Below are 24,067 nucleotides of genomic sequence, written 5' to 3'. Positions count from 1 at the left end.
AGGTCAATCATGGCCTCTCAAGCTCAAATCCAACTGCCTCAGCTTGCTCGCGCTCTAAACATCTCCATAAGCTATTGGACACATGGTCTATGAAGCTCATTCATTATTTCTTTGAAGACTACACGCGAATTAATCCTAAAAAAGAAACCAAACCATTCATGTACAGGGATCCTGAGCTTTCTTTGGCTCGTTCTTATGGCTCCAGAAAAAAGACGAAGAGATTAGTATACAAGCCACAGCTCAAATGTAAGTTTCAATTGTCTCTCGTTGTGTGATACACGTCAAAAATTTTCGAAAGTCCCTTTGATGATCATTCCAATATCCACTTTACTCGGAGGCTCTGTCAACAATTGGAAGAGGTACAGACAAAGCGATGTTTTGGCCCTCGGTCCTTCAGTGTAATGGCAAAGACCATGAATGAGGACGCCACTCTGTGGGGATAAGTTAAGGCTCTTCTAAAATTTCAAAAGTCTTTGATTCGCAGAATTTATTTGCTGATTGTTTCTCTGCTTTGAAATGCGCAGAAAGTATTCATCAGGCTTTATATCGCTCAGCTTGTGAAGTTTGTACGTGCAGTTGACAAGCTCACAGATTGTTGGTTCGCAGTCAGTCAAGAGGTTATGCTGGGATCGCTTATCAGAGTCACAGATGGTTACGCAGCATGAAATTGCTGCCAGCAAAGTTTCTTGAGCAGAGCTATTTCAAATTTGTCGAACACTACCGATAACAGCGTCATGATCTTGATTACAAGCTGAAAGGCTTGGTTGCATTGCATTGCTTCGTCCAAGTTTCAGTCCCAACCCAGAGATAAGGGCGCCGAAAGGATTTTCGTATATGTTTTCGTTAAAATTACGATTTGCCGGCAAAAACATCCGAATCGTAGCAATTCTATCCATTAAACATTTATATCTAATTACAAAGAAAAATCAATTCCAAATTTAAACCCGTATATGATGTACGATAGTTAACAGGAGGAAGATTTCCAGTCTGGGTATATTCCGTCGATGTTATCTGCCTACCTTGATGCATCATAGATCACCTCAAATTCTCCGAGTTTATTGCGTGACTCTTCAAGGCCAAATATTTCCCAAACGTAGCTTAGTTCTGTTAAAATTGCAGCCGCCACGGCAAATCCGCTGCCAATCCTTGTTACTAGCCTCGTTACCCAGTCTCGTTGCCATTGTGTTCTAGATCTAGCTCCTGCTATCCTTAGAGGGAACAAGAAAAGCAGCGGTGAGAGATTGGTCGTATCAAGAGCAAGAGCAGAGAGTTCAAGTATTGCATTCGTATGCATCTGGACTGTTTCTTCATTCAGTGTCGGCGGTGTGATAGCGATATTGTGCCAATGCGTGATTTCATAGTCGAATATTCCTGACAAATAGATGCTGATAGCGGCGAAGAATACCCTCGAGAGTAGCATGCTATCGTTTTCTTTGGTCATGGTTTGGGTAACTGGTTTATTTATGGGCAGTGCATATGATGCATACCAACTACCCAAAGCTTCTTTCAGGGTGCAGGCATCAGAACATATAGATTTACCTCTTGTAGTAAGCTCCTCATCAGCGCATTCTTCATGCATTTCGATAAATTCTGCCGTCCTAAAAGAAATGTGAGCAAAAACGTACATCCAATATGCTAGTGTTAAAGCTGCTACTCACTGAACCCGTAATTTAGATACTGTAACCATGATATCAAGCAAAGAGTCCAAAGGATGCCACTCATCCCCATGCTCGCCGGTCCACATCCGCCGAGAGAGATCCATCCATTCGGGCTGTGTGAGGAACGTGGACTCATTTTCTAGAATAGTACGTGATACTTCGAAAATGCGCGCTTGAACGAAGAACTTTCGGCTTGGGCCTGCCCGACAATTTATCGGACCGCTAGCTTCAAGAGCCTTTGCCGTTCCATGGGTCATGTGCTGCTGCCAACCATTACCAGTCTCATCATTTATTAGCTTGCCGAGGTCAGCTTATCTTTATAAAAGCAAATTGGCAAATACCAAGTGTGTTCTTACTTCAAATAAGCCAAGCAAGAGCGTTGTCCACAGTACCGTGTTCTGTCGGCTATCATCTCGTTTACGAGGGCTGTTGATAGAATCACGCAGCCCTATGATGGATTTCGAGTAGTGCTCTAGGGCGGTCGTCAAGCATTCATTTCGTGAAGGGGCGTCGGGTGCCTTTAATTTGATTGCTTGTATTGCACCAATAGATAGCATGGCATCCATGAGATAAGAGCTAGAATGAAATCCAGAGAGCCGCTTCATCTCGTCAGAAAATAGGTGCTCTTTCCCCGTGAAATTGTTCCGCTTGGCAAAAACATCAAAATAATAAAGAAACGAAAGAGCATTGTCCGTAAGAGCCGATGGAGATGAAACTATGGAGCTCCCAGTGCTGGAGGGAGACTGCTTCTCTCTTGTTCTAATATATGACTTGAAGGTGGCGGGAGTCTTCTGCTCGCCTCTTTCAACCAAGATGATGTTGGAGCTTCCCTTTTGAGTGGTGGGCCCAAATATGCAAGTTATATGCCGGCGCTCACAATTGCTGCAGGGAGCTTGGCCAGAACACTGACATACCCGGGCATTAGCTTGAAACAAGATTCCTAGATCAAAGGGAAGAGAGGCGCATAAGTCACCTTTAGGTGGCTTGTTGAGCATGCTTGGCAACGCGAACGCTTCTTGCGGCCGTCAAAGGGCCCAACAAACATGTTGCACTGCAGAATATCTATATACTAGCTGAAAGCAGGTAATGTGAATGATGAACAGGTCAAGCGGAATGCTATCAGGGGCAGGCAGACACGTCAAATGGTAACCTACGTCTTTCGACGTCTTTCGCCTGAGATCCGAGTTGACGGGGTTTGGTACTAAATTGAGTGTAAGCGCTGGATTTAAGTCGCTCTCAAGTCTACAGCAGAGAGTCTAAAGCGCTATGGCGCTGCATTTAGCGATTGCCGGGGTGAGTTAGCGTGTTCTCGGCGAGACACTTTGAGAATGAAAGTACGCCTCACCTAGATGTATTCCGAATCTGCGTACCCTATACAATGAATTTCTGTTGCTATTTCATGGGGGAAGTGGTGGTTGATATTGGCAAAAAGACTTATTCCCGAGCAAACAATAGAATATTAAAATCACTACGAAATAATGACAGATATTACCGGATAGCCGCCCATGGCAAAGCTTTGTTTGAAGCTTACGATCAGACATAACTGTAACTACTCACACTCATGGCTTTGTGGTGATAGTTCTGGACAATCGTATTTTTACCGATTAGAGAGCTATATAACATCTAGATTCCTTATTACAGATATTGGAGAGGCTCAATAATCAATCTACTTATAAACTCATTAAAACCCAAATGATACCTATCTGCGCAGCTCACCGAATAAAAAGCAACGGCTTCATTTTCAATTTCGCTTGAACTGCTTATATGTAGGGACGTTTATTAGTCATCTCTTACTAGCGCACGCGCACACAAATGTTCCAGCACCGCTAAGCCACATGCGGCCAATTACCCCACCCTTTTGCAACTTCTAGACTTCCTCCTCCGCACAGCTTCATCACGTGGCGTTATCTGCTGCAAATCGCTTCGTAAACAAGAAATCGCGTCTTGGACTCCACGCCTTTCCAGTCTCCGCATTGTCGTCGCTTGCCTAGGCCATTTTCTCGCTTGCCTAGCTTCTATTTCTGCCGCTTCTGCCTCTGCTTCTGCCTTTGCCTCTACCTCTGCCTCTGCTTCTGCCTCTGCTTCTGCCTCTGCCCTGACCATTGTCCGTCTTCCTCCTCCTATATCGTCATCGTAGCTGCCATGGCCTCTCTCATCGGGCAGACGTTTCTCTCGTTTGAAGAGGCCTACGACGCCATCCAGAGGGTCGAGTACTCGCAGGGCTTCATTACCATCAAGGAGCGGGTCAACCGCCGCAATGGCGTCGTGGTGCGTGGCGAAGTGCGGTGTCGGCACAGTGGCATCTATCGCCAGTATCACTTGAGCCGCAACAAATACATCACCTCGACCAGAAAGACCGACTGTCCGTTCTTCTTCATCGTCGCGCGCCGCACTCGCATGGCCGACTACATCATTTCTGCGCGCTCGTGCCAGCACAATCACGAGCCCGCCGAGATCGAGGAGCTGCAGAACAAAGTGCCCCGGCCCTTTGGCATCCAGGATCTGTTCCAGCTAGTTGAGACGCGGCTGCAGGCTGAGGGAGCAACGCCGAGTAACATTGCTCGTGAAATATGCAACGAACGGCCCACTGTCAGCATCACAGAGGCCGACATCTTCTTTATCCAACGTAAACTGCGCGAAGGCCAATTCTATGCTTCCACCGAGGCCTTTATTAATAACCACAAGCCCAAGAAGAATTGAATCAAAGCGAGAAGAACCACAGTGTCTGGACGCAATGTTGAAGCATCTGAGGAGGCATCATTACAATTCTAGGCTGGACAAGCATTTATCACCACCGGATTGACTGGTTGGTTGACTTGCCGCTAGTGGGGTATCTGCTTTAATGCCCTTGAATAGCGTGTGTGCGCATAAACTTCCCTACTTGGACTCCATCCTGCTAGTGCGGATCTGCCGACATCATCATGCTTTGCCCAAAATGGAAACCATATCGCGACGCCATGCCTACTGCGGCTTCGCAAGGTTTGGCATTCGCAATTGCAGATTTCGGTTCGCAGCTGCGCCATGTCAAACTTCCTCGGAAGAATCCTGCGCAGCTGCAAAGGGGAGTCGAGCCATGTACTCTCGACCAATCATCCTTCAAAGTTGGGCTATTTGGCCCTCGTGGCCCTCGTGGCAATGTATACTATTTGGGAATGGCTCTTGAAGACTTATACGGCTTGGCTGTGGAAATGAAGCCGTGATGTGTCTCCAAAAGATGGAAAGAGGGTAAGAGATGGATCTATAAATTACAGGCTATCACCCTCTGCTGTCCAGAGTCTCTGTTCACGAATTCAAACCACTTCATCTCTTCCCAATTTTGTAACCTCTTATTAAGAAGTCTCGCTTTCAAATTTAGTTGACTACTCCCTATTTCCTGAAGCCGGCACGATGCGTTTTCTCACGCCAATTTCCATGCTTTTCTCCATCTCGGGAGCTGTCCTTGTTCCTGGCCCTACTGGTCCCTATGCGGTGGCCATGAAAGAGCAGCCTCTGACTGATACAAGCCGGGCTGATCCTTTGGATCCAACCGGTAAATCCAAATCTCGTCGCCTTTTGGTCTCTCTGTACCTGCCAGTCGACATATCAAGACGATCATGTCCTACGGTGACAGTGCCGTATATGACCCCCCCTGTGGCAGCTTCTTACGGGCAGCAAGCCACTCAGGTTGGCATTCCAGATACGTTTTACGATGCATTCGAGATGGAGTTTTGCGACCTCAAAAAGCTCTCTCCTTGCGGTCAAGCTTCCAACAAGAACAAAGAATATCCTTTTATCTTCTTTGATCCCGGATTTGGAGAGTCGAGGCTCATTTACAGTGCCATGGCTCGATCTCTGGCTAGCCATGGCTATGTCGTCGTCTCTGTCGACCACCCCTTTGATGCGCCTGCCGTACAATTCCCTGATGGAACAGTTATCGAGGGTGTTGACCTCGATGACTCCAATCTTTCAGTCCTTCAGAAAGTTCTCAAGGTATGTGTTCTCTGTTCTCCATAGAAAAGAAAGAAAGCAATCAAATCATCTAACAATCACAGGTGCGCAACGACGATATTAGCTTCATCATCAGCCAACTCGAGAACCCAAAGATTATGAAGCCATTGCTCGCAGACTTCCCCGGCAAGATCAACTACAAGCAGCTTGCCATCTGGGGGCACTCCTTTGGCGGCGCCACCGCTGCTGCCGTCATTCATTCCGATAAGCGAGTTGTTGGCGGCCTCGACCTCGACGGCATGGTAATCGACCCCATCATGAGCACCGACATCACCAAGCCTTTCATCCTAGCCGGCCGCAAGGGCCACGACGCCGAAGACCCCTCGTGGAACAAGTTCTGGCCTCACCTTAAGGGCAAAAGCATGGAGATTGCCATTGCTAACACCCAGCATGGTGCTTTCAAGGACGATTTGATGCTTCTTAGCACGGTGAAAGTTTCTGCTGAAATCAAGGAGGCCATTCAGAAGGTGTTAGGAAGCATCGATCCTCACCAACTGGACAAGGATCTGAATGGCATCTTGATGGCGTACTTTGATCTCCTCTTCGATGGAAAGAAGCAGCCTCTGCAGGCCATACCCCACAATTTTGCCAATGTTACTATTGTGCGAAGCAACAATCTCTAAGACGGGCTAATCGCCATATTAATTTATGGGAGGGTATGGAGGCCAGTGTCGTACTATTTGTAATCTTTTCACTTTCTTTTCAAACAGTTCTACCATTGACTTTATTCGATTTTCGCCACTTCTTTATACAAACCAGTTCCATATATAAACAAATAGATATAGATATATATTTTTTTCTTTGTTGGATAGGCAACGGACCTATCTGCCAGTATGGTTGCTAATGCTTCAGCTTAATTGACTAGTCATATGGCGTCGTCGCTTTATTATAGTTCATCTTTCGCAGCATCGTGTGTGCTCTGATCTCCGCGCAGCACCTGAATGCCATCGACAGTTGCCTTCAGGTGCATAAACTGCGGAGCGTCCTCTCCCAGCCCCCAGGCAAACACTCCGCCCAATTGCAGTTCGCCGAGAAGTCGAGGCACTTTTGTTTTGATGGTGAGAGGCGTGTCATAGGACCACCATCTCTTCTCTTCGTCATCCCAATACCCGTAGCTTCCATCTTCAAAATAGCGGCCATGAGTATGAGCTTTTTCGAAGGAATTCGCCAGCTCTACGGGAACCTCATCATGCCAGCTAAAAGCGGCAGTCTTGCCAAGGTCGGCTCCGGTGGCTGGGTCTTCTAGCAGTTGAGTACGGCATCCCAATGGGTGCTGTAAATCGCATTGCTCGGTCATGAACCATTTGGCATAGTAACCAAGTCCCAAGTTCAGTTTGTGCGGATGGGCCCCACGGTCTATATATCGCCTCATTGCTTCCCAGGAGTCAGCCACGCCGCTATGGTGCTTGACGATGTTATCGCGTCGGTTCATCATATCGTAAGTCATTACACTAATGAAGTCAACCTGATCCACGATGGACGGAATAGTCGAGTTTGTGAAAGCCATCAAATCTCGTTCTAGCGCTGGGGCCGCAATTGTGAGTAGTTTCTCATCTCCCAAGGCGGAACGAAGTTCTCGAAGCAGCAGCACGAATGCCTCTATCTCCCATTCCCGCTGAGAATTCGGAATAAGTTTATAGTCATCCCGATTACCCCTACAAATAACATTAGATGAAAATTGTTCTGCCGTAGGTGCTGCAATTCAAGATCCACGTACCCGGGATATTCCCAGTCAATATCAATGCCATCAGCTCCTGTTAGGTCAACCATGGCCTTTACTTGGCGGGCCCAGCGCTTTCTTGTTGAATCATCACTCGCAGCTTCTTCGAATCCCGCATCCCCCCAACCCCCAATTGCGACCATGATCTTAGTATTTGCCTTGAACTTCTGCCGTATTTCAGCAACGGTTGTAAAAAAAGGGAATTCAGTAGGCGTTTGGTCCACATTGAAAACATCAGAGCGCATGAATGCCAGTATCACATGCGTTATAGAATCTACAAGATATCGATCTGGAGGGACTACCACATGTTGCCTATGATAGGGTCAGCAATTCCGCAAACCAGGTAGAGATTAGGCCAAAACGAAGCTCACCCTGTGAGATACATGACGCACCGAACAGCTTCGCGAGCGCCCGCTGTCAGAGGTCCGACTATCATGGCTAGCCATAAAGCCATTTGTATGATTGGCATCTGCATGATTAGAATTTTGGCAATTGAAATGTTCAGCCCGCATTGATTGTTCTATCAGCTTGTCCGGGTCACTCTTGAATGCTGTAATTACGCCTCAGTCAATGGCGATGCGGCATGAAGATTGAAACTTCGCTACCCTTTAGATACACTGAATCCAACAGTGCCTAAAGAACTTTGCGAGCTAAATTATATTCTTGCTAAACAAGAAGAGAGAGCAAGTGGTCGCTGTGGGGGAAGAGCCATCCATACAGTACTGTACATTGTGTATGCGTACGGTGCACAGTGCATAAGCTCAATCGATACGGTTATCTAATCTATCGGTGCTTAACTTTTTTTTCTTTGGACTGTAGAATCTCGAACAAAGCATCAGCTGATCAAAGAATAAAGAGAGCCTGCGGTGATCATTCCCTGCCGCTCAGCTTGCTGAACGATGCAAACATTTCTGTACAGAATTATCATACAAGATCCGTAGCCCCATTGTCAATTGTTTTGCGCAAAGATCTGCGATCCCGTCGTTGAATCGATACGACTTCGGCCAGACGAACCATGTTCGAAAACACTTGCACGCTCCCGCTCCACGCGGATATTTTTACCACCGCACTGCACCCAACAGCACCTCTGGTGAGTGTTGGACTGTCCAACGGCGTTGTTGAAACATTTCGGCTGCCACCGGGCAGCTCTTCGGGTGATAGCGTGGACGGAGACGCGAGCGAAAGCGATGGGAAATCGACGATTGACTCCGTCTGGCGCACCAAAAGACACAAGGGAAGCTGTCGCTGTCTGGCCAATTCCCATGATGGACAATGTGGGTGTTCTATTTGCTCTTAGAAACCCATCTGTCTCTTACTTTTACGTGGCCACGCGAATGCTGACAATTCAATTTCGCAGACCAATATTCTGCCGGCACCGATGCGATCATCAAGCACTACGACACCGCAACAGGCAAAGTCATTTCGAAGCTTGCGATTCCGACCAATACCTCTAAGCCCGATGGCCCGGCGCTGCTGCACGTGCTCAACCCAATGAGCCTCCTCCTGGCAACCGATACTGGAGCTCTACATATTTTCGACTTACGAGATGGTGCTGTAGGCAAAAAGCCGGCGCAAACACATTATCCTCATTCCGACTATGTTTCGTCGATTACGCCACTCCCACCATCAGAAGAAAGCACCAGTGGCTTCCCCAAGCAATGGGTTAGCACGGGAGGAACAACCCTGGCTGTTACGGACGTGCGACGTGGAGTCTTGGTACGAAGCGAGGATCAAGAAGATGAGCTTCTAAGCTCTTGCTTCGTGCCTGGTTTGGGGCCCAAGAAGAATCGAAATAATGGCATTGTGGTCGTTGGGTCTGGATCTGGAGTGTTGACCATGTGGGACAAAGGAGCTTGGGACGACCAGCAAGAGCGCATCATCGTGGATCCGCCAAAGGCCGGCGGAGATAGCATAGACGCAATTGCGCTGATACCCAAAGAGCTGGGGGTGGGCAAGAAGGTTGTCTGCGGCGTTGGTGACGGTAGCCTGAGAATTGTCGATCTGGTACGGAGAGAGGTGAATACATCACTCAATCTGCGGCACGACGACATGGAGGGCGTGGTCTCACTGGCATTCGACTCGGAGAACCGTCTGATTAGTGCTGGTGGTCGAACAGTCAAGGTTTGGGAAGAATTATCTGAGCTTCAAGGCGACCAGAGCGATAGCGAGAATGACGATGATGATTCGGACGATGATTCGGACGATGAAGAGGCGCCTAATGGCAAACGGGCCGCCGAAAGTGACAGCGATGATGATAGCGACGATGGGGTTGAGGAGATGAAGCAACGGGCTAAAAGACGAAAAGAAATGCAGCAACACAAACTGGGTCCGATGGGCGCCCATGGAATTTTGGGTTTTGACGGTTTGGATTAAAAACAATATTCTCCTGCCCTATTCAGGACAGGGGGAGATATATATGAGGTTTGTGATACCTCTATTTGAGATACTACGGAAGTGTTCAAGAAGCAGGCAACTGAACTCACATAATATATAATGATGACACTGCTTGGCCAAATAACATTTTGAGGCCAGCTCAATTTTTCTCTTTTTTTATTTACTCCCTCTTTTTTTCTCGCCTGACTAACTAAGTTGATTTTGATACTGTTGGCTCAAAAGCTGTTATGTGGCGATGAACCGCCAATTGCACCTAGCTCTTTATTTATGCAGTCCACTCGATCTGGAAGGGTAATTGGCGGACTTACACTGCGCTTCTTACCATACTATCTGGTGGCCTCATGAATGCGCAAATGTTGTGGCAGGACTTTGCAAGGGGCTAACTGCGCCCGTTTAAATCGATCGGATCGACAGGCTGCTGGCTTTGGCCTGCGTGATCACCCGCGTATATGGAAATGTTGATGGTGATGGTGAACTGAGATAAGGAAAATGCTGATGATTGCTGTCCTTCAGACTCCAGGAAGATTGAGATAGCTCCACTGAGCGGTGCTGCTCTTAGCAGATCTCCATTCCGTTTTGTTAACAGCAGCTGTGGTAACATAGGCTGCACTAGTATCGGCTTCAACTTCGTCACTAGCATCGCCATCAGTGCCATCAAAGACTCCTGATGGGGCAGAAAATCGCCTTGTATGGCTCCCCGTGAATCTTTCGTCGTATATGATCACCGTCGGCAGCATCTTGTTCTTACTATTACCGCATGCATCACTATCCTCCTCTTCAAAATTTGTAGGACTGTCACAAGCCATCTGCTGGTCCCTACACGGGGAAAGGTCATCAGCCGCCCCGGTATGCGTTGTCGGAATGCAAACATGCGGAATGGTCATCTTCAAGCTGATTCGTTTCGCCATTTCGACGGCTCGAGGCCCTCCAACGCTGATTACAGAGTCGCGACCGAATAAAATGGCCGAGCCTGGGCGCGTATCTGAATCTATGATGTAGGCGTCGAAATTGGGCAAGAGGGAGCGGATGCGATTCGCAAGCGAAAGGCGAGACGGGCTGCAGATGATGAGTGGGCAGGAAAGACAGAGCTTGTTGAGCTCTGTTGGCAGACGAGCGATGGCGCCGTGGCCGAGCACGACTCGAGGCGATTCAGGCTTTGGAGCGGCAGAATGGGACGAGCGACGGCTGCGACGACGACGACGACGGCGAAGAGAGCGAGAGTGGTGAGAGTGATGAGAATGCCGAGAGGCGTGAGAAGTATGAGAGGCGTGAGAGGCGTGAGAGGCGTGAGAGGTGTGAGAGGCTGGTGAAGGAGACGCTTTCTGAATGGGACTGCCAGACTTGTGAGCAGATGTCATGGCTATTTTTGGTTGCAGACAGATCAAAACGATCGTATTCCTCTTGTCCAAAAACCAACAGAGCGATGCTTTTATTGGAAAAGATTTTGCCCCCCTTCACCCCATCTACTCCGTATGGGACCCCATTTAACGGCAAATGTGGCGAGAAGATGGGAATTCCTCAAATCCCCATAACTTTCCCGGAGAAACAGACTCCCAGTGACAGACAGCGCTTTAATGCATGCATGTGGCGTTTTTTCGGCAGGCCCTTGAAAAGATCTAGAACGCCGGGCTGTAGCCGAAGTGGGTGATGATCTGCGGACAGTGCGATCTTGCTGGGAGCGAATGAGATGTCTTTGACGATGTGTGATATCAGACTTTGTGTGTGACGGGGGTAAAGAGTGGCGAGAATGGGAATAGGGGTGGAATTTTTGGCCAATCCACAGCTTTTTGAATGGTTTTTATTATAAAACTGCCGCAGAGCTATTAAATGAATCATAGTCGCCGTAGACAATAATAGCGAAAGCAAGGGGCTCATAATATTGAAAGTATGGTATACCTCGTCGTTTCTGTCGCGGGTAGAGCTGTAATGAGAAATGGTATTAAATAAACTATGATCCCCAAGGGGAGAATGCCCTACTAAGTCGGATGCTTGAGAAGGTATAAATGATTCAGCCAGCTGATTGCTGCATTGGCAAATTGGATACATGTAGTACTTGGTAGTCTCTCTTCGCCTCCTCCATATAAGAAGCGGAAATGCGCCGGTGCACGCAACCAGGTACCTAGACTTGGCCCCCCTATTGGCAAATCAGCCCGTAACTGGGCCTAGCGGACACAGCCTGTAGAGCTGCCTGTGCGCTGCGGCCGGCGATAATGATAGCCGAGGCAGGGCGTCTTGGTTGACTACCTAAGGTACCTACCAGTGAAAGGTACAGGCTAAATACCTGTATTGTTGCGTACGGAGTATGCACTCCGTTAGCTTATGTCGGCTTTATATCGAGATGCCAGTGATCAGCGCATTTGACTTGGCATCATAGAGCTTTGCTGCTTTATTTTAGCACGTAGCAAACAGGATTTCATTGGATTGTTTCATTTTTTTACTGGGCTTCTGAAACATCATGTGACGTTCCGGTCTATACCAAGGCATAGAGTACGTTCCCAAGTGGTGAACCTGAGTCGGGTGTATCTTGGCAGAGAAGGCAGTTGAGTCTCTATGGGCTAGTCTTGGGTTACGTAGCTTATAACTAGGTTTATAAGAGATGAATACTATTTTTTTATCGAAACTATTTTAACGGATGACTATCTGAGCTATTCTAATGAGCGTCATGAATGGTTTTATAGAGTAAGTCATTGCTTGTGGCTCAGTCTTAGTCGCGATCCACTGGGGTGGCTCGTTCCCCTACGAGCGATCCCACAAGATGAGATCACAGTGGTATGAATGTTCCATCCATAATTAGCTCCATGAGCATTAATATTACTCCAAATGTATATTCTTCGTGTATCTAATATTGCGTCGTAACAAATTGTATTTATTTCACACCGTAATTAGATACTGGAAAAATGATGCTACTGCGAATGTTGTTTAATTAATAAAACAATGTCTGACTGAGTAAACAAAATAGCCACTATAATAATTTCATCGCACATAGTCCTTAGCTTTTACTGCACAATATCACAAATACTGGTATATTATGATTTATCCTGCTACTTCAGTTTCGACTCTTCACATTGATCTCTGATTTCTTCTTCAAAATTGCATCTGTGCGCTTCGTTATTAAATACCTAGTCGCTGAAGCAGGAGCTATGGACAATACGTGCAAAATTACTCAAGGTAACAGTTGATTATATGCAAACCAGTGGCAATTGCATTATTTTCTAACTACATAGGCAAAAGGCATGGTCACACATAGGCTGCTTATTATTACAATATGTCTGGATAGATTCTTTTGATTCATTACTGTGTCATTCTTCACTCATTGAGAATTGCATAGGGTAAATCTTATCACTTACCTTCCAGATCACTATCTAGAATATGCAGTAGGAATATTTACACACCATTCAGTTATGAAAACCGGACCATTGTGTCATTATGTATTCGCCTTCCTAAGTGCCGATCAACTAGAAAAAAAAAGCTGATCATTACTTGTTTGGAGGTTCGATTCTTTTAGAGAATACCTATTTAGGAAGTGGGAATACTGCAGATTTAGGAAATATATTGATCGGTGGAGCCGTTAGGGCTGAGCTGGTAATGAAGGGGGGGCAACCAGCACATGGAATTAAAGAAGACATATATAAAGGCGCAATTGTTGATGCCGCTCGTATTACTGCAAAGCGCACGTATTCAATTTGCATGTCCTCTGTTTCTATTAGTCCAACTCACTTACTGGGGTGTCTGCACGACCTGATTGGGGGCGGGAAGTTTCGAAAATTTTCCCTGATCTTGCTAATATAACATTTTTTTTTTCCTTTCGAGGAGAAGACTTGCTGAATGCAACAATATATTTGAACAATTACAACTGCAGAAACGTCTAGCATTGTCACATGAATACCTGCCATTTTCTTTTGTTTTCTTTTTGAGTATTTCTGAGAGGCCGTTTTACAGTGCCTATCCTTATGTATAATGAGTTTTTCCTGTTTATGAAAGGTCCATTACCTAGAACATAAGCTTTGATGAAACTTCACCTGCATACCTATATCTGTACACCCTCACATCGACTAGGTCTCATACCTTTCCACACCCTGTCTCTTCGTAACCCCGTTCTATTTGCGTAAAACTTCATCCTCACTTTTACACAACAAAGTCTAGACAATTCTCTCAATATTAGATCTTACGCATAAGCGGGTGGAAGCATAGGAGGTCAAAGGTTACTACAGAAAAGGAACGGTGATATTATCTTTCAATAAGGCTGTTTAGTGTAACTGTTTAGATATATAAAGCTCGATATGCTTCCATGTAAAATTAAGCAAGTCATCACCACAAACAGCCATTACCAGCACTTCTAAAGCAAACCTTCAAAAAGCAACTCTTTTATACCCACAATCAAAATGGAGTTCTCTGTCCTTGGCCTTCTCGCTCTAACCGGCTCTGTTGCTGCCTTTAACGGCCAAGTCAGCACGTGGCTTGAGGCTGGTGGCGAGGGTCCCGGAATTCTGCACATCTATCTGACCGACTATGACACTGGATCAACCTATGAGGGGAGGGATTATACCGGCGGCTTGTTAAGCTAAGGTCAGGAAGTTGGGTAAGTACATGAATACCTATACGAAGTCGATAGCGGAGAGGTTGCTTACCTGAAAATAGTTTCGTTGAAACAAGCCCTGGTGGCTATAACTGGAGCGCTTCTGTCTGGCAGACTAGCGATGGATGTTTTAACATTGACTTTCAGGGTGCCTTTGGTGCTGGCCATGAATACTGCTGTGGTGGTCTCCCCTGCGATCTGAGCGGTTAAGTATTGCGACTTGAGCGTTATAGCCGTAATCAAGCTCTTGCATGGTAAGCTGATACAAGTATTTCATCAACGGGTTGAGTTACTAATGAGTAATACATTATCTAGGCCTTTTAATGATCTAGCTCAAATAGCTGATAATACAATATTCTTACTTTACATCACTCGCTTCGATGCGTATGTAGTATGTTTGCGTAGAATTTGCAGTGTAGTCTTGTTGAATTCTAATACGATTCCGTTGGCTGTAATAGACACCAGAGTGATATTGTGAATGAATCATTGGTTCTTTTTTTTTACGTCCTAACATTTGTTCCGCTGAATGATGATTCTATTCATTGCTGTCTACTCTGCGACTTTGTCTCTTTAAAATAAAAAGGCGGTGCTTGTCCCTTCTTCCTCTTCTTCCTCAACAGTGGACTTGATGACTCTAAACAAACTATTTTCGAATTCCGCATCCGGTGAGTCTTTGCGTGTGAGATAATTGACTCAATTATCGACGGATGTATTGTCATTTTCTTCTGTAGCCAGCGATGCTACGTCCGCATTTTTGTAAGTTTGAGGCCATTGGAGGCAATCCATGGCTAAAGGTTGGTTAGCGAGACGGCACGTCAAGTTTCCAAAATTATTTGAGATAACATAACATATTATTAATTATCAAATATTAAACCGGATGAACGAGAAGAAGAAAGGAAAGAAAGAGAAAGCCTTGAAATAGATCCCGGAGTGGTCAAGGCGGCGGAAAAGTGTAGTATAAAGACCCAAGGCATCAATTCTATGTATCTTAGTACTTGCAAGGCAAAAGACAGAGTAAAGCTGCCAAAGTAAAAAGAGCATAAAACGTTCATCATGTTTTGTAAAGCATACTATCCCCCATACTAAAGTAATCTCTGACATCCTCTGACACAAGTGAGCTACAAAGCGCTTTGACTATCAACTGGAGAATAAGAGAAGCCAAAGTCATGGAGATTCTATCATGTATTTTCTGAACGAAACACGCTTTATTAATCTATATGGAGTCATCTTCTTTTTGTTTTTGTTCAAGAGCAAAGAAAGGACGTTAGAGATGAATGCTGCTTCCAAGCTATGGCCTCGGAATAACGAAGACCTCGATAGACCCACTTAGTCATTCTAACGGCAACAACTCGATCGTGCCAATAAAGCAATACGTTATATATAATATCAAACGCAGTATACTATGTACTGTATATATGTATGCAAATAGGTACAAAGCTATTAATTATGCGCTCAGATTAGAGATAATACTACCTACTAATAAATACTCAGCAGCAGGCGCTTGCTATCTGCTATCAGCGACCTGAACCCCATGCAATCGCAATCAAGACCCCCGCAAGACTAGACTTATCTCTATGGAGTACGGAGTAGTAGTACCTGGAGAGATAGAGCAGTAATAATCCCTGTCTCAACATGCGTTTCCCCCACAGCACGCTGATCTGGCGGCGGCCGTGCTGGGAGGAGATGAGATGAGCTTGATGGATGCAACGCTGGCAGGTGGTATTATGACTGATGGAAATGCTCCTCATGGGCTGCATCTGACGCGTTTGCCGATGAGACGAGAAGCAGCACCTACAGTACTACTAGTAGTCTAATACCCCAGAGTGAGCAGGGATGGTGAATGCGTGGGAGGAGACCCTCGTCAGAATGGCAATATCAGCGGCAGATGCTCCGCATGATACGCTGATCCTAGCGTCATACTCTTTATCTTTCTTCTCTCTCTCTCTCTCTCTCTTTTCTTTTGGCAGCGCCGATTTCGCAGTCGCCAAATTGGATTGAACATGTTGCCTGCGTATGGGACGGTGCGGTGGCCATCTCATCGACTTGATCACTTCCGGTAGCATTCTCCAAGATACAGCACTAAGAGCAAGGAAAGGATTCCACAGACGAAAGCCATTCCTCTTTTCTCCGAATAACTCAGCAGGCAGCTAGCCTATTAACCGTCCACCCACTCCTTTACAATACCGGCAAAAGATAAGCAAAAAAAAAGCAAGGGCCCTCCCCCAGCTTGGTCCATCCATCCATCCACACACCATCAGCCAGAAAAGAAGGGCGAATTGATTCATCGTATATATTATTGCTGCGCACGCCCCCCCTTCTGATTGCTTATCGCATCTCGAAAATAAAAGTGGGAAGATGAGGAGGATTTGCGTATATATCGCTGTGATCGGCCTCTGCGGGGGATCAATCAATGGGAGTCATGCGTAACGTTCGTATGCAGCTGTTTGACTTGACGTATTGTAATCTACTTCTTCTATTGCTTCTGCTGAATCTGCCACTATACTTATGCTTCTTCTAATTCGGCTATTGGGATGAGAAGTGCGAACTGAGGCTTCCATTGCTCATGACGGCAGAAGACTAATTGAACGACTGCCGCGATTGAATGACGGTCCACGTTCTCGCCTCACACCATCTAATATATTCCAATCCAATTAAACCCAGTACATTCTCCTTCTCTGCCGCCCTTCGCCCACCATGGATGAAGGCACCGGTCCTTCAACCATCACTCCTGAAACCGCCCCTCGATGGTCTCTCAGCCGCCGTCTTCGTTCCCTCCGCCGAGCCTTCACCACTCGCGAAGGCCTCCTCGGCGATTACGACTATGGCTTCCTATTCCGACCCAATCTCCCTTTTCTTCCAAAGCGCGCAGGCTCGAGAAAAAGCCCCTTCTTTGGCCTCAATGATCGCATGCCTGTGTTTCTAGGACTGTTATTGGGACTGCAGCATGCGTTGGCCATGTTGGCTGGCATCATAACGCCGCCGTTGATTCTCTCGGGAGCAGGCGGCGTCAATCTACCCGTCGAACAACAGCAGTATCTCGTTTCGACAGCATTGATCGTATCAGGCATTTTGTCGAGTATACAAATTACCAGATTCCACATCTATAAGACTCCGTAAGCTTCGTAAACCCCAGCAACCCTATTTCCACAGTTCATAATCTCATCATAACGGCATTTGGCCTCTTACAGCTACTACCTCGGAACGGGCCTCATCTCCGTCGTTGGCATCAGCTTCAGCATCATCCCCGTTGCCCAAGGCGCCATATCGCAAATGTACGCCAACGGCTTCTGTCCTTCCGACGCGGCCGGCAACCCTCTGAGCTGTCCCCGAGGATATGGCGCTCTTCTAGGCACCTGTGCGGTCTGCGCCTTGCTCGAAATCCTCCTGTCCTTCATCCCGCCGCGAATCCTGCTCCGCATGTTCCCTCCCATCGTTACGGGCCCGACCGTCATGCTCATTGGCATCAACCTCATCGAGAGTGGTTTCCAGGATTGGATGGGCGGCAGCGGCTGCACCACACAGGCTCTGTGTCCTAGCCCCGGAGCACCGCATGCCCTGCCCTGGGGTTCAGCCGAATTTCTTGGCCTGGGCTTCAGCGTCTTCGCAACAATCATCCTGTGTGAGCGCTTCGGCTCTCCCATCATGAAGTCCACCTCCGTCATCATCGGTCTGTTGGTGGGATGCATCATCGCCGCGGCCTGCGGCTACTTTGATCGATCTGGCATCGATTCTGCTCCAGTCGCCTCCTTCATCTGGGTACACACGTTCCCCTTATCCGTCTACGGCCCGCTGGTGCTCCCAGTGCTGGCCGTCTTCATCGTCTGCCTGACTGAGTCCATTGGAGACATCACCGCCACCTGCGACGTCTCCCACCTTGAAGTCGATGGCATGATATTCGAGTCTCGCGTCCAGGGAGGAGTCCTGGCCGACGGCCTCAACGGCTGTCTCGCAGCCCTCATGACCATAACGCCAATGAGCACCTTTGCGCAGAACAACGGCGTCATCGCCCTCACCCGCTGCGCCAACCGCAGAGCTGGCTATGCCTGCTGCTTCTTCCTGCTTGTCATGGGCATCTTTGCAAAGTTTGCTGCTGCCCTCGTCGCCATCCCATCATCCGTCCTGGGCGGCATGACCACGTTCCTCTTCTGCTCGGTGGCCGTTTCTGGCATCGCAATCATATCGCGTGGCGTGCCCTTCACCCGCCGGAACCGCTTCATCCTCACTGCCGGCTTGGCCCTCGGCTACGGTGCAACTCTGGTGCCGACGTATTTCAACCACGTTTTTACTTATTCGGGCGGAAACAAGTCGCTCCAGGGCTTCCTCGATGCCATTGTCCTCGTCATGGAGACTGGCTTTGCCGTCACGGCTGCCGCATGCATGATTCTGAACCTGCTTCTCGAGGAAGAGATGGAGGATGCTATTGATGCAGACGATGACGGCGACGATGTTGATGTCCGTGTTGTTCATAGCAATGGCCCTTTCTCTACCAAGAAGTATGAGCGAAACAATGACAGTGATGAGATACGAGATACGGGAGAGGGAGAGGGAGGCTCAAGTAGTACGAGAGGAGAGAAACAGGCCTAACTATGCCCAGTAGCGATTTTAACATAGAAGATTAGTTGAAGAAAGGAGACGTTGAAGAAAGGAGAAGTGAAAGAAGAGAAAAGGAGCCTGTGTTTTTGGATTGGCTTCATTTCACATATTACAGATACCCCAGCTAACAATTGGCCATACGATGATAAGATGAGGGAACCAATAGTTCCAGTCTTGTTATATACGTAAATATAATATATAGATATATCACTTCCACCATCACAATCGTCTGATCAACTATCGGGGTATGTTTGTCTGCCTTTCCTTGCCTGCGAATCCAAGCTTGCTCCCATCGCCACACTTGTTCTCAAACCCAAGCAATTACAAAAAACCTTGAATTCTTTTACCAAAAAAAAAAAAAAAAAAGCGCCGCGTTTCCTTCCTTATTCCACCTTCTTCCATTTCCCCCCCTCTTCACCTTCAGTTTCATAACCCACATGATCCCAAATAACCAAAAATAGAAGACGGGGAACAAAACATTGATCTACCTATAGAAAGAAAGAGAAAGGAAAATCCTTAACACCCAGCCTGGAGCACCATTTGGGAGAGAATAGTAAAAAAAAAAAAAAAAAGAACAAAAAAAAGGAAGAAGTCAAACTATGCATTCCTTGCACATTCCTTTTATTTCCAACATAGATATATGATATCCCGCTATGAGCCGTTGAAAGAGCGACGAAGACAGGGACAAGAGGGAGGATGGAAGCTACCCTTCCCTCGACCGCGCCGGAATTTCAAAAGTTCAAAAAGTGAGGTTGTTTGGATAGCCTATTATTGATTAAATTCTTTGGCTTTTCGTGCCAACACTCGAACGTTGTCCACAAATCCTTCCACAAACTCTTGGTATCTATGAGGTGCTCCACTCAGGGCTTTCCGCCCCTGGTCAATGAGCACCTGAGGGTTCATTTCGATTTCGAGCTCGTGCTCTTTGTCCATGCGTTGTGAGTTCTGCACAAGTATGTTAGCCTATCAGAGAAACAAAGAAACAGCTAAGAGAGCATAAAAAAAAGACAACATACCCCTGGACCATTCACAGCATGGGTGACTTGTGTGAGGTCGATTTGATAGCTCCCTTGTGTGTAGCTCAGACGGTCTTTACTGCGGTCTGGTTGCTGGTTCGCCTTGTTGGCGGCCAGCTGCTCCAGCTCCTCCACAGGGCCCTCCCAGTTTGCTTCGAGGTTGATGCTGATGCGGCAATCCATTGGACACATGGGCATGTGCAGATCAATATCTGCAACGCGCGCCTTGATTATCTTGTTCAACACCTCGTTGGTCTTTTGGTCATATGTTACTCGCACTCGTACGTTTCGGCTGCGATGACCAAGACGGGCTCGCACGCATCCTGGAAGATGGCCATGCATTTCTTGTGGTAGCTCAAAAAAGCGATCCGTCTCTCTTCTGTGCTTATATATTACGGGGACTCGATTGGCATTGTTGATGTTGGGATTCCGCGGGTCACTCTGTATGACGATGCTATTGAGGAAATCGTTATAAGATTTGTGTTGTGCCTATATCAGGTTAGAACATGTATCCTTTCGAGTGGACATGGTAGAAAAAGATTCCCATGCACTTACCTCGGTCATGCTGCTTTTGAAAGCAACCCGGCCATTGTCATCAAGGATGCATTCCGTGGCGACGAATCGATCCACGCGCTGGTTGGTGTCCTTGTCGATGAGGGTGCCCAGCTTAGCCTCAATCTCAAATTGTATCCCTCTGCTCGTAATTTCCTGCATGTCTTGGTTGTTGATGACGTGAATGAAGAGAAAGTCGGCCACGTTCTTGGAAAGCTCCTCAGAGGGCTTCACACCCGTGATGCTGGCTTCCCATGGGCCTAGCTGGTCTTGGGGATTCGGTGGACTGACGGCGGATGGCTGCTGGCTAACGCTGGTATGCTGATTCCGTCTTGTTTCGGGCGAAGCCTGGCGGCTGGCGTGCTCTGTCTTGACCGCAGATTCATGTCTGCCATTGACGGACGGTTGAATGTGGGAGTGAATCCTTTTTTGGAGAACGAAATTGGCGCTAGATGGCAGTTTTTTCCCGAGCGTGTGAATGCTTAGTGCCCAAACAGGCGGCTGGCTGCGTCGACTCCGCGTTTTTCGTGGAATTGCGGGAGACGCCGATTTTTTGATCCGCTCTGCGTACCCTCCGTTCACTTCGCCAGGAGGTGGCTTCGATTCCTTGTACTCCAGCTCTCCAGGACTCATGTTGAGATCCTCCAGCTTGCGCTTCGCCGGTGTTATGACTCGATCCGAGTCAATCGCCATGGAGTGGACACTGAGTGAAGATCTCGCGGCTCTATCCGCCGCCGTCGGGGTGGCGTCGGGGTTGCTAGGGATTGAGCCCAGTCTGGTCTTGGGACTAACAGACAAACTTTGCTCTCGGTCGTTTTGAGGTCGTGGATGCTGAGCCGGCTCTGCAACGGGCGATGCGTAGGCGGATTGAGAGCTTGACTGGCGATGGGCAGGGGGTGCAGGCGGCGGCGGCGGCGGCGCTGGTTTTGGAGAAGGCTGAGTTTGAGCCCGCGCTGGCGGCGGCTGAGCCTGAGTAGTGTGGAGCTGAGTCTGGGTTGGGGTCTGCGCCTGAGGGCGAGGCGAATCCTGCGGTTGCTGCTGGGTGTGCACTTGTGCCTGTGCCTGTGCCTGTGTATGTGATTGTGTCGTCGGTGTTGTTTGTGTGGGTGTAGATGCATGTGCCGGTGCCGGTGCCGGTGCGTTTGCTATGGAAGACATGCGGTGCTGGTATGGGCTAGGCGGTTGACCAAAAGCTCCAGGACCAGAGGGCTGCCGCTGCACGCTAGGCTGGGGAGGGCCCAAAGGGGTGACTTGCGAAGGGTGGCGGCTGTAATCCGCAAGTGGAGGCTGCGCTGCAAGGACTGGGCTGCCCTGTGCGTATTGGGGCCCATACTGCTGATGCTGGGGCTGGATCGAGGCTGGTGTCGGTGTATGCTGCTGTGATGGATGGAGGTATGGATGAGATGCGCGGCTTGACGTCCTCACCGGCGATGCTTGTGGCACAGCGTGCTGTTGCTGCTGTTGCTGTTGCTGCTGTTGCTGTTGCTGCTGTTGCTGCTGCTGTTGCACGTATGGCGCTTGACCATGTGCTGGTGGTGCCACGCCTGGGCTCTGCACATAGCTGTCTCTTCTCGGGTCCTGGTATTGGCGGCCTGGTGGATACGGCTGGCGCTGGATTGGGCTCGCCATCTCTGGAGGCTGCGTAGGAAATGGATAGCCTGCATTGCCTCCGGGCGTCGTGGCCGATGTGGGCGACGGCCGGTAGGGCGAGGCCATCACGGGCCCCGAGTTTGACCTGGAGCTGGCCGGTGAGCGGGGATCGTGGTATACATTCGTCGGCGGCTGGAGCGGCGGCGGCGCAGGTCGTGTCTGATATGGGCTTGGGGCCTGGTAGGGCGACTGTTGCGGATAGGCATTTGGTGGATGCTGCGGCGGCTGCTGGTGCTGCGGGTAGTGGTGAGGATGGCTTTGAGGAGGGGGATACTCGTTAACTGGAGTCTTGGTCGGCGATCCTTGGGGCGGCGGCTGTTGGGGATAGTCGCGATAGCCATACTGGGCTGGGATATGAGTAGGGCGAGGCTGCTGGCTTTGCTGGCTTTGCTGGCGCTGCGGTTGCTGCTGTTGGTGAGGGGTCGGCGGCGCCTGTGCCTTTGAGGGCGCGCGGTCGCCATTGTCAGACGTGTTGAGGACCGACCGGAGATCCATGGCTGCTACTGGAGGCTGTCACACGCCCGTGTATCTTTTTTCCTGGGAGGAGCCGGTGCGGCGCGAGACGATGGCTCAGACGGTGGGCTCAATTGTCCAGCATCCAGAGCCGCGCTCTCGTGCGCCTGGGGGAGCGGCTGCACCGATTCGTCGGCTGTTCGCCTTCTCGATTAGATAGCTGCCAAGTGCGCAAAGGATGCAGAGTCGTCCGAGTCGCAAGCGGACATTCTCGAGCTTGCACGGATGACGAGGTTCGAGGCTGAGGAGGCTGAGGCGTCGCGATGCGTTTTTGGTGGGGGTTCAACGCAGGCGCGCAAGAAATTCAGTCGGGTCTCTCTGTCTCTTTTTTTTTCACGATGGCTGCACGGCCTGGACGCTCTGGGGGATGCGCGTCGAGTTTGAGGCGTCCGGCAGTTGAGGCTGCTATGGGGGGTGGATTGGTTTTATGATGCCCACGAATGGTTCGCGCAGGGATGGTTTGGATGGGACAGCTGGATGCGCCTAGGACGCTTTTTTTTTCCCTTCCGTGATGGCCTTGGCCAGCGCTCTAAATTAGGTCGATCGGGGCTCTACAGGCGCACGCAAGCGCTGTCCATCTGGACACTGGCTCTGGCTCTGGCTCTGGTTCCGGCGCTGCGTTCTACCTACTAGCTGAGTTGAGTCATGGGGATTTGGCAGGCGCCACGTCGTCGAGCAGCAGCATAAAATGCAAGTCGATATCACGGCATTATTTGATTCAGAAGCTACAATTCGTTGCCAAAACTGGCCACAAACAACCTTTTAATGCTTTTTTTGTCCCCCGGCGTTGTCTCCTCAGTCCTCCTTGCATCGCTGCGGCATCCGAAACCTGAGGCCATGCTGCCCAGCGCGCGAGGCCCATTCAGCGAGAACCAGGTGGAGCAGGTACCCCGACATTGCCTCAGCCGCACGCGTCTATGCCTGCTGCCGTACCTCTACTTTTGCGGCACCAGGGCTTAATCCCTCTTTTTTTTTCTCCTGCCTGCCACCGCGCCGCAGTAGTTCGTTGAGTGGCTTAAGCAGGGAGGACCCGTGCACGCTTATCGTGCCGTCTCCAGTGTGATGAGTGTGACGCCAATCCAGGTTGCGCCATAGCAATGCTAGCCTTGTGCCTTCACTAGCGTCTTCTCCTGCATGCCCAGCCCTCGGCCTACTGGCTGGTTCAGCCTTCTGTCTCGAATTGCTTGATAAAACCTCGAGGCGCTAGGGCGCTTGCGGTATAGCGCCTCGCAGCCTGACCTGCGGTTTGGCGCTTTGCCTTGCAGCCTGACAAAACGATGCATGATATCACGTGGCAGTATTACCACAACCGGCAGCGGGGGCGAGTTCAGAGCTTATGATGCTTCTTAGTAAGCGGCGAATGCCGGCAGCGAGGTTGACAGAATTATGAGTGGCACGCTTTGCTTTG

General features: G+C 48.8%; 9 protein-coding genes across 10 annotated transcripts; 5 read left to right on the top strand and 4 right to left on the bottom strand.

The window, feature by feature from the left end:
- Positions 1-881: 881 nt before the first annotated feature.
- Positions 882-2,862, bottom strand: TrAFT101_005439 (uncharacterized protein). Its single transcript, XM_024902071.2, has 4 exons — positions 2,632-2,862; positions 2,015-2,563; positions 1,659-1,954; positions 882-1,598 (listed from the first exon to the last, which is right to left on the bottom strand). The coding sequence occupies exons 1-4, from the start codon at positions 2,701-2,703 to the stop codon at positions 1,016-1,018; spliced, it is 1,500 nt and encodes a 499-aa protein (XP_024757360.1). The 5' UTR covers positions 2,704-2,862; the 3' UTR covers positions 882-1,015.
- Positions 2,863-3,800: 938 nt separating this feature from the next.
- On the top strand, positions 3,801-4,358 carry TrAFT101_005438 (uncharacterized protein; the record flags this gene model as incomplete). Its single annotated transcript, XM_024906966.1, has 1 exon — positions 3,801-4,358. The coding sequence occupies one exon, from the start codon at positions 3,801-3,803 to the stop codon at positions 4,356-4,358; it is 558 nt and encodes a 185-aa protein (XP_024757361.1).
- Positions 4,359-5,045: 687 nt separating this feature from the next.
- TrAFT101_005437 (uncharacterized protein) lies at positions 5,046-6,268 on the top strand (the record flags this gene model as incomplete). Its single annotated transcript, XM_024910155.1, has 2 exons — positions 5,046-5,627; positions 5,690-6,268. 2 exons carry the CDS (start codon positions 5,046-5,048, stop codon positions 6,266-6,268), a joined length of 1,161 nt encoding a protein of 386 aa, XP_024757363.1.
- Positions 6,269-6,299: 31 nt separating this feature from the next.
- Positions 6,300-8,044, bottom strand: TrAFT101_005436 (uncharacterized protein). Its single transcript, XM_024905450.2, has 3 exons — positions 7,737-8,044; positions 7,363-7,677; positions 6,300-7,300 (listed from the first exon to the last, which is right to left on the bottom strand). Exons 1-3 carry the CDS (start codon positions 7,838-7,840, stop codon positions 6,532-6,534), a joined length of 1,188 nt encoding a protein of 395 aa, XP_024757364.1. The 5' UTR covers positions 7,841-8,044; the 3' UTR covers positions 6,300-6,531.
- Positions 8,045-8,197: 153 nt separating this feature from the next.
- On the top strand, positions 8,198-9,880 carry JIP5 (WD repeat-containing protein jip5). Its single transcript, XM_024904320.2, has 2 exons — positions 8,198-8,639; positions 8,723-9,880. The coding sequence occupies exons 1-2, from the start codon at positions 8,381-8,383 to the stop codon at positions 9,736-9,738; spliced, it is 1,275 nt and encodes a 424-aa protein (XP_024757365.1). The 5' UTR covers positions 8,198-8,380; the 3' UTR covers positions 9,739-9,880.
- TrAFT101_005434 (uncharacterized protein) lies at positions 9,237-11,311 on the bottom strand. Its single transcript, XM_024900931.2, has one exon. It carries the CDS (start codon positions 11,115-11,117, stop codon positions 10,269-10,271), a length of 849 nt encoding a protein of 282 aa, XP_024757366.2. The 5' UTR covers positions 11,118-11,311; the 3' UTR covers positions 9,237-10,268.
- A 2,830-nt stretch (positions 11,312-14,141) lies between these two features.
- Positions 14,142-14,545, top strand: TrAFT101_005433 (uncharacterized protein; the record flags this gene model as incomplete). The annotated part of the gene is made up of 2 exons (XM_066127475.1): positions 14,142-14,314; positions 14,398-14,545. 2 exons carry the CDS (start codon positions 14,142-14,144, stop codon positions 14,543-14,545), a joined length of 321 nt encoding a protein of 106 aa, XP_065983586.1.
- Positions 14,546-16,295: 1,750 nt separating this feature from the next.
- Positions 16,296-19,276, top strand: TrAFT101_005432 (uncharacterized protein). 2 transcript variants are annotated; one of them, XM_024900930.2, is made up of 2 exons: positions 16,296-17,448; positions 17,524-19,146. In XM_024900930.2, the coding sequence occupies exons 1-2, from the start codon at positions 17,030-17,032 to the stop codon at positions 18,917-18,919; spliced, it is 1,815 nt and encodes a 604-aa protein (XP_024757369.1). In that variant the 5' UTR covers positions 16,296-17,029; the 3' UTR covers positions 18,920-19,146. The 2 variants fall into 2 exon arrangements, with proteins under 2 accessions (XP_024757369.1, XP_065983585.1); XM_066127474.1 differs by having other exon boundaries at positions 17,426-19,276.
- On the bottom strand, positions 19,138-23,352 carry TrAFT101_005431 (uncharacterized protein). Its single transcript, XM_024903661.2, has 3 exons — positions 20,500-23,352; positions 19,945-20,433; positions 19,138-19,873 (listed from the first exon to the last, which is right to left on the bottom strand). Exons 1-3 carry the CDS (start codon positions 22,639-22,641, stop codon positions 19,697-19,699), a joined length of 2,808 nt encoding a protein of 935 aa, XP_024757370.2. The 5' UTR covers positions 22,642-23,352; the 3' UTR covers positions 19,138-19,696.
- Positions 23,353-24,067: the final 715 nt, after the last annotated feature.

This window comes from Trichoderma asperellum, chromosome 3, assembly GCF_020647865.1.
Source record: "Trichoderma asperellum chromosome 3, complete sequence".
Taxonomy (NCBI): domain Eukaryota; kingdom Fungi; phylum Ascomycota; class Sordariomycetes; order Hypocreales; family Hypocreaceae; genus Trichoderma; species Trichoderma asperellum.
The sequence above is the reverse complement of the archived record's forward strand: the minus strand, read 5'-3'. Positions and strand labels throughout refer to the sequence as shown.

Coding starts and splice junctions, on each gene's coding strand:
- TrAFT101_005434 (XM_024900931.2), bottom strand. CDS start 11,117: ATGACATCTGCTCACAAGTCTGGCAGTCCCATTCAGAAAGCGTCTCCT.
- TrAFT101_005431 (XM_024903661.2), bottom strand. CDS start 22,641: ATGGATCTCCGGTCGGTCCTCAACACGTCTGACAATGGCGACCGCGCG. Junction 20,434..20,499: donor TCAAAAGCAGCATGACCGAG/GTAAGTGCATGG, acceptor AACCTGATATAG/GCACAACACAAATCTTATAA. Junction 19,874..19,944: donor ATGCTGTGAATGGTCCAGGG/GTATGTTGTCTT, acceptor ATACTTGTGCAG/AACTCACAACGCATGGACAA.
- TrAFT101_005436 (XM_024905450.2), bottom strand. CDS start 7,840: ATGCAGATGCCAATCATACAAATGGCTTTATGGCTAGCCATGATAGTC. Junction 7,678..7,736: donor TGCGTCATGTATCTCACAGG/GTGAGCTTCGTT, acceptor ACCCTATCATAG/GCAACATGTGGTAGTCCCTC. Junction 7,301..7,362: donor ATTGACTGGGAATATCCCGG/GTACGTGGATCT, acceptor TGTTATTTGTAG/GGGTAATCGGGATGACTATA.
- TrAFT101_005439 (XM_024902071.2), bottom strand. CDS start 2,703: ATGTTTGTTGGGCCCTTTGACGGCCGCAAGAAGCGTTCGCGTTGCCAA. Junction 2,564..2,631: donor GCTCAACAAGCCACCTAAAG/GTGACTTATGCG, acceptor CGGGTATGTCAG/TGTTCTGGCCAAGCTCCCTG. Junction 1,955..2,014: donor TCTTGCTTGGCTTATTTGAA/GTAAGAACACAC, acceptor GACCTCGGCAAG/CTAATAAATGATGAGACTGG.
- JIP5 (XM_024904320.2), top strand. CDS start 8,381: ATGTTCGAAAACACTTGCACGCTCCCGCTCCACGCGGATATTTTTACC. Junction 8,640..8,722: donor CAATTCCCATGATGGACAAT/GTGGGTGTTCTA, acceptor TCAATTTCGCAG/ACCAATATTCTGCCGGCACC.
- TrAFT101_005432 (XM_024900930.2), top strand. CDS start 17,030: ATGGATGAAGGCACCGGTCCTTCAACCATCACTCCTGAAACCGCCCCT. Junction 17,449..17,523: donor TTCCACATCTATAAGACTCC/GTAAGCTTCGTA, acceptor GGCCTCTTACAG/CTACTACCTCGGAACGGGCC.